Source organism: Chelmon rostratus, chromosome 6 (assembly GCF_017976325.1).
Source record: "Chelmon rostratus isolate fCheRos1 chromosome 6, fCheRos1.pri, whole genome shotgun sequence".
Lineage (NCBI taxonomy): Eukaryota > Metazoa > Chordata > Actinopteri > Chaetodontiformes > Chaetodontidae > Chelmon > Chelmon rostratus.
The window spans coordinates 25,783,964-25,789,960 of record NC_055663.1 but is presented as its reverse complement, the minus strand read 5'-3'; the positions used below and the strand labels follow the sequence as shown (position 1 = coordinate 25,789,960).

Here is a 5,997-nt window from a genome sequence, read left to right as displayed (position 1 = left end):
CTAAAAGCTTAAAATCATACATATATATCATATGTACATGTTAAAGACGGTGCATACGACCCCTCCATGTTCCCAAAGAGCACGTAGTCTCAGTGCAGTTAGTTCACTTAGTCAAGCTCAGCATCAACAGTAAACACTTAAACACCGTCTTTGTCTTCTTGGATTAGTGTGGTCATGCTGTATATCTGCTAAGGGTGGACCTCGCTGTCAGCATTAAGATAAGAAAAATGAACTCATGTTCATTGAGGTTTAACAAGGTAAATCTCTTCCTATTTGCAGGATTAGGGAGGCGATGCCAGCGTACGGTCTGCTGAAGGTGGATCTCTGCATGTTGTGCTATAAAGGATGACTTCACAGAGCGAGACGCTTCCTACTGAGCAGGAATAAAGAGGCAAAGGTGAGGGAATAATACTGCCTGCCTGCTCCTGACGCTCCTAACACGAACACTGCTGGATGGTTTCGGCCTGCTGGTTGTTTGGGGTAACATGGCGGCAGTGAAGTGCATCATGGGTCTCCTGGTCCTGCTCGTAGTCTCAGCCTGGACCGAGGCGGGGGTAAGTTCCACAGCTGGAGCTTTCAGTCAGGTGCCTGGTCTTCAGATCAACACATTCAAAGTCACTTCAGCAGGAAACTTTCACTTTAGGGACATTTTGTCCGTGTTGGCTTATTTCTGGAAGATTCATAGTGCTCGTGGCAGAAATGCTTTCTTTTCGCAGGTTGTGAAGAGAGCGAGCGGTGACCAGAGCGACGAAGATGAGGGACACCCGACCGTCACACAGCAGTCGGAGAAAGCCAACAGCAGCCTCCGTAAGGCCCTGAAACTGCAGCAGCTAAATGGAATTCAGCCGTCATTACTTGTATTATTTACACCTGTGCTTTTATTGCTGTGACGTCAAAGTGTCTTGAAAATGGCTTATTATGAATATTTCATAGAAATGTTTTTCCTCAAAGCCTTTTGCATGAGTTGCAATACTTTCATGTTCCTTCTCATCAAGTTTTCCTTTCCCTATGTTAGCTCCCTAGTTAGTTAGCAGAGCTAGTGAGCGTATGTCCCAGCTGATTCTGTCAGACTGTAGCTGTGATCATGACTTCAGTCATGGGATGGCTGTGCTTTGGTTGTTCTGATTATGTCTGTGACACATGAGTTTATAATGGGTGTAACTACATGCAGGGCTTGTGTGTGTGCAGTGAACTGTAATGGCTCTGCTAACAATGACTTGAACGTACAGTCGCTGGCTACAGTTTGGCTGCAGTTTGCACACAGGAGCGGAGTTGTCATGCTGTAAACATCATGTACTGTCATTTCATTTCTTCTCCTGTCTCTGCAGACAGTAACCCAGACCGCCCATTCATCGTGTCTCATCATCGCACCCTGAGAAGCATCAGACCCTGCGTCCTGCGCGAATGCATGTGGCCTAAATCCACAGATGGCAAGGTTTATATTCCCTATGTCATCACAAACCACTACTGTAAGCACATCCATATATCCCTTTGTACACTGTTGCAGAGATGTTCTTAAATAACTGCAAAGGTCCAACTTCTTCTAAAAAAAGGAAGCTGGTGATAGCGTGAAGCGAAGACCAAAACCAACAATGAACTGAACGTACGAACAAGCATAGTGTGTCAGTGTATGATGAATGAGAGGATTATTGACAAAATATGATTGAACTTTTCATCATAGTGATGGCCTGCAGGAAGAAACTGGACTTGTGTCTGCTTGCTATGCATACAGAGCTCAGTAGCGCCTACCAGAGGGGAGGGGTTGGAACAGGTTGTGCCCAGGGTGTACGGATGGCAGCAAAGATTTTCTGTGCAGTCCTGACTGTCGTTGTGGTCTGTTCCCGACCCAGACCGGATTATTGTGGAGCACAGCTGGATAAGCAGCTCCAGAGGCAGGTTGAACTTCCTGGGCTGGTTGCAGGAAGTTCATCTTGATGGAGTTTATGTCCTGGGAGATACTGAGAGTGTGGTGATGGGGGGCAGTGTTTGGGGTAAAGTAGAGTGTCACAGTATTTAGTCTCTTCTGTTCCAGGTTGTTGTGACTGCATCCTGAGGACCAGCTGTTCAACCTCCCGTCTCTCGTGTTGTGTCTGCAGATTTCGGCAGTATAACAGATGGGTCTCCGGGTGTATTGGGAGAAGCACAGATGGGAGAGTACACATCCCTGGGGGGCTCCAGTGATGATTGTCTTGGTGCTGGATGTGATTTTTTTCCCCAGCCTCACCTGCTGCTTCCTGTCTGTCAGGAAGTCTGTGATCCACTGACAGGTGGAGGCTGGCAGGCCAGCAGAGGACTTCTGGGGTGATGGTGTTGAGTGCAGAGTTGAAGTCCACAAACAGGATCCTTGTGTGTCCCTGGTGTTGCAGGATGTAGTTCAGTCCCTGGTTGACTGCATCATCCACTGACCTGTGGGCCCGGTAGGCAAACTGAAGGGGGTCCAGCAGGCGGCCTGTGATGTCCTTCAGGTGGCTCAGCAGCAGTCTTTTAAAGGATTTCATGACCACAGATTTGCCTGTAGGCATGTGATCCTGTGACTGTGGGGGCCGAGATGAAGCAGGGCAGGACTTCATGCAGCTTCAGAGGTGGACAGCTGCTCAGCTTTCAGACGGGAGGGTGGCACAGAAAGACCTCACACCTCCTCTTCACAGATCCAGATCCAGCTAGCTGTGATGGCTGAGCTGGAGGAGGTGACGGTGTGAGTCTCGGCTTATTAAACCAGCAGTAAAACACATTGATGTCATCAGACAGTTGATGGTTCATTACTGTGTGGAGGGATGGTTTCCTGTAGATAGTGAGGGTCGTTGGTTTTGGTCTTTTCATGGGGTTGGTTTGCAGTAAGGAAATCGTAGAACAACGTCCAATTTCAGGCTTTTTATTTCAAACTGTGGTTTACATCCTTGTGTTTTCCCCTCCAGCTTCTCAGGAGCTGGTTATCATCAAAAGAGGCATCAACTCCTTCTCCTACTCCACCTGCATCCGCTTCTTTCCCCGCACCAACCAGAGGGACTTCCTCCACATCCAGTCTCTGGATGGGTGCGTAGGCGATGAGGCTTGTTAATGTAATGTGGTTTATATCATATGTAATTCCATACGTCAGTGACGGCTGAGCCATGTTGAAAAGTGTCTTGCTGAAGGAAGGATGAACTCAGTGCGCTATCCAACATCTCTGCAGATGCTACTCCTACGTGGGTCGCCAAGGCAACGGCCAGACGTTGTCTCTGAGCCACCGCGGCTGCATTTACTACGGAACGGTCCAGCACGAGCTGCTCCACGCGCTGGGCTTCAGCCACGAGCAGTGTCGCGCCGACAGGGACCAGCACATCCGGATCCTGGCGCAGAACATCCTCGAGGGTGAGCTTTGAGGGGAATTTTTGACTCCATGTAAAGGAAGCGAATCAGCCTCGTTTTCAACAGCTCTGGTTACATGTTACACTAGATTTTTAACTTCAGATCAACAGACAGAATATAGAGGTGGTTAAATTATCCCACCTTGAGCAGCTATGATATTAATATGTTGCTTACATGTATCAGCAATAAAAAATCCAGTCCTGTAATATTTAATGATATAATTTACTTTAATATAGGCTGTTAATACTTCTTCCCCACTGCAGGTGAAGATTACAACTTCGACAAGCTCAACACTCTGAACCAGGAGACTCCGTACGACTACGGCTCTGTCATGCACTACAGCAGGTCAGTTCAACATGACATCCCACAACGCCACCTTAGATTCTCTTTGCAGATTGTGTTTTAGTTGTCTGATGCTTGCTGTCATCCCTGCGTCGTGCTTCCTGTTACACTGAGCCTCTGAACTGGTTCTCAGTTTGTTTTTCCTCATTTTGTTGTTGTTCTTCTTGTTTTTCACCATTTTCACCATCCCTTTATCCTTTAAGCACCACAGCTCTGTATTGTATGTAACATCACGGCCTGAGCAGGAGAAATAACTGCGGGCTGTGATCGTCTCCTCCTTTAAGGCTGGCTTTCTCCAGGGACAACTACAACCCCACCATGGTGGCGGTCCCAGACCCCAGCGCTGTGTTTGGTATGGCCCGGAAGATGAACCAGAACGACATCAACCGCATCAACCTGCTGTACTGCAGGAGCTAGTTTCTGTCTGATGTGAACTGCAGCAGAAGGAGTCGTCTGTTAGGGCCATTACAGCGGGTTCAACATCCCACCACCACCACCACCACCACCACCACCCTGAATCATGTAGAGAGTGGAGGCCTGTCAGCATCCATTTCACTCTACTTTCTGCCCTCTTTCAGGATTTTCCTGTTTAATCAATAAATATGCATCTAAAATGTCTGATTGTTGTCTAATTTTTTAAAGAGCCATTTTTTAGTGACAGAAAAATATGATTTATGCAGTTTTCTAGCTTTACTGACACGATTTGCACTGTGCAGAACAGAATTATTATCATCATTACAGTAAGAAAACAATCGAGAGGAGAAACAAGGTACGACCACAAGTCAACACGTATTTTCACTGAGCGTCAGGATCTGTTGTTCCAGACGTTTGTATTCACACTGAATGAAGGCTCAGTAATCATACAGATGTGCGTCTTCACTGGTTCGTTGAACCAGGCAGAAACTCGTGTGGGCCTTTCACCGGAAAATTAAAATCACATTCAAATCAGGCAGAAATCTCATTTTTCTGTAACACACAAAATACAAAACATCACAAAGAAGCATTTACCAACTGACTCTGAGCTGATAAACACATCCACAATAAATACTTAAGCCTCAGTTTACAGGAAACAAAATGAGGCCAACCGAGGCCACATCATTGAGTTTCAGGTCAAATATGAAACCGTCTTCTAAAACTTCCTCAACAGTGCTGCGATAAAGAAAACCTAACGATGACGTGGGCGAAAGCTCCTTCAGGCTCTCAGCTCCACATGCAGCCGAATGAACGTGTTGTGCATGTGTGTGTGTGTGTTGTGCATGTGTGTATTTAGTAGTTGTTTATCTGGAGTTCAGCCTGTTGAGCCTGGTGACGTAACTCTGGTTACGGACGTTATGGACGTTTGGGTCCTGGACCGGCGCCATGGTGGGCGGGTTGTTCTTGGAGTTTAAACAGTGGTGAGATTCAGGCCCACGCTGGCTGAGAACTTGTTGAATACACAGATGAATCAGGTTTTATGGTGTCCTGGATGATTCGCTGAGACAATCTGGTTTTATATAAATAAAAAAGACAGAAGAAGACACGTCACCTCGCGAGAGGCTGGACAGGGTTGCTGTCGTTGGGTGTTTCCTGGTTCAGAGTGTTGATCTTGTCGAAGGCAAACTCCCAACCCGAGACAAGAGCAAACAAGCGAGCATTGTGCTGCAGAGACCATGCGAGCACTGCTGTGTTTCCACAGCTTTGATAGTGTTGAGCTGTGCCAAGTCTGATCACATGCGTTTCCACGACGTCTACGGCCAAGCTGTGACGCTCGACCCTCAAACAAGGTGTGTCTGGACTTCAGTCGCGGTCTCACCCCTGTGGGCCGGATCACACCCTCACATCTCGGCCTCGTTGCGCTGATTCCTGCAGCTGCTGCTTCACATTAGAAGGCGTCCACCGGAAACGCAGTGTGGTTATCGCCGAGCCGAGCTGTGGGAACGGCTCGCTCTGCTGTGCTGGCAGGCGGCTGCTGTTGACATAAAACCCCACAGGTGGAACATGGAGGCACCCGTCAAAACATGATGGAGGAGAGATTTGTGCTGTGCTGAAAAACACTGTGAAGAATTCGTATTGGGTTTTAAAATTATTGGTATTTCATTAAAGGAAGTGGGGTCATTAGAATTAAAGGGGCTTGTCCGCTTGAATGCGCTCAATAAACTTAATTTCAATCTGCGCCTCAGATTTGTGTCTTTTCTCACACGCGACATTTTCATATTTTACATATTTTGCACACATGGGATTCAGTTTTTGTCCATTTTGAAGCTCACTTTGTTCGATTGTCCTTGTACGAGTCCTGTGTTGATGGAGGTGTCATGACCTTGACCTTTA

The 5,997-nt window shown here is 47.2% G+C and overlaps 1 protein-coding gene across 1 annotated transcript; it reads left to right on the top strand.

The window, feature by feature from the left end:
* Positions 1-392: 392 nt before the first annotated feature.
* LOC121608552 (high choriolytic enzyme 1-like) lies at positions 393-4,290 on the top strand. Its single transcript, XM_041939871.1, has 7 exons — positions 393-554; positions 717-807; positions 1,329-1,469; positions 2,916-3,033; positions 3,173-3,351; positions 3,612-3,693; positions 3,975-4,290. The coding sequence occupies exons 1-7, from the start codon at positions 486-488 to the stop codon at positions 4,105-4,107; spliced, it is 813 nt and encodes a 270-aa protein (XP_041795805.1). The 5' UTR covers positions 393-485; the 3' UTR covers positions 4,108-4,290.
* The last annotated feature ends 1,707 nt before the right edge of the window (positions 4,291-5,997 follow it).

What these genes read in the sequence shown, in the direction of transcription:
- LOC121608552 (XM_041939871.1), top strand. Translation starts at nt 486, where the DNA reads ATGGCGGCAGTGAAGTGCATCATGGGTCTCCTGGTCCTGCTCGTAGTC. An exon ending in GAAAGCCAACAGCAGCCTCC is followed by an intron (nt 808 to 1,328) that starts GTAAGGCCCTGA and finishes CTGTCTCTGCAG; the next exon opens with ACAGTAACCCAGACCGCCCA. An exon ending in TCTGTCATGCACTACAGCAG is followed by an intron (nt 3,694 to 3,974) that starts GTCAGTTCAACA and finishes TCCTCCTTTAAG; the next exon opens with GCTGGCTTTCTCCAGGGACA.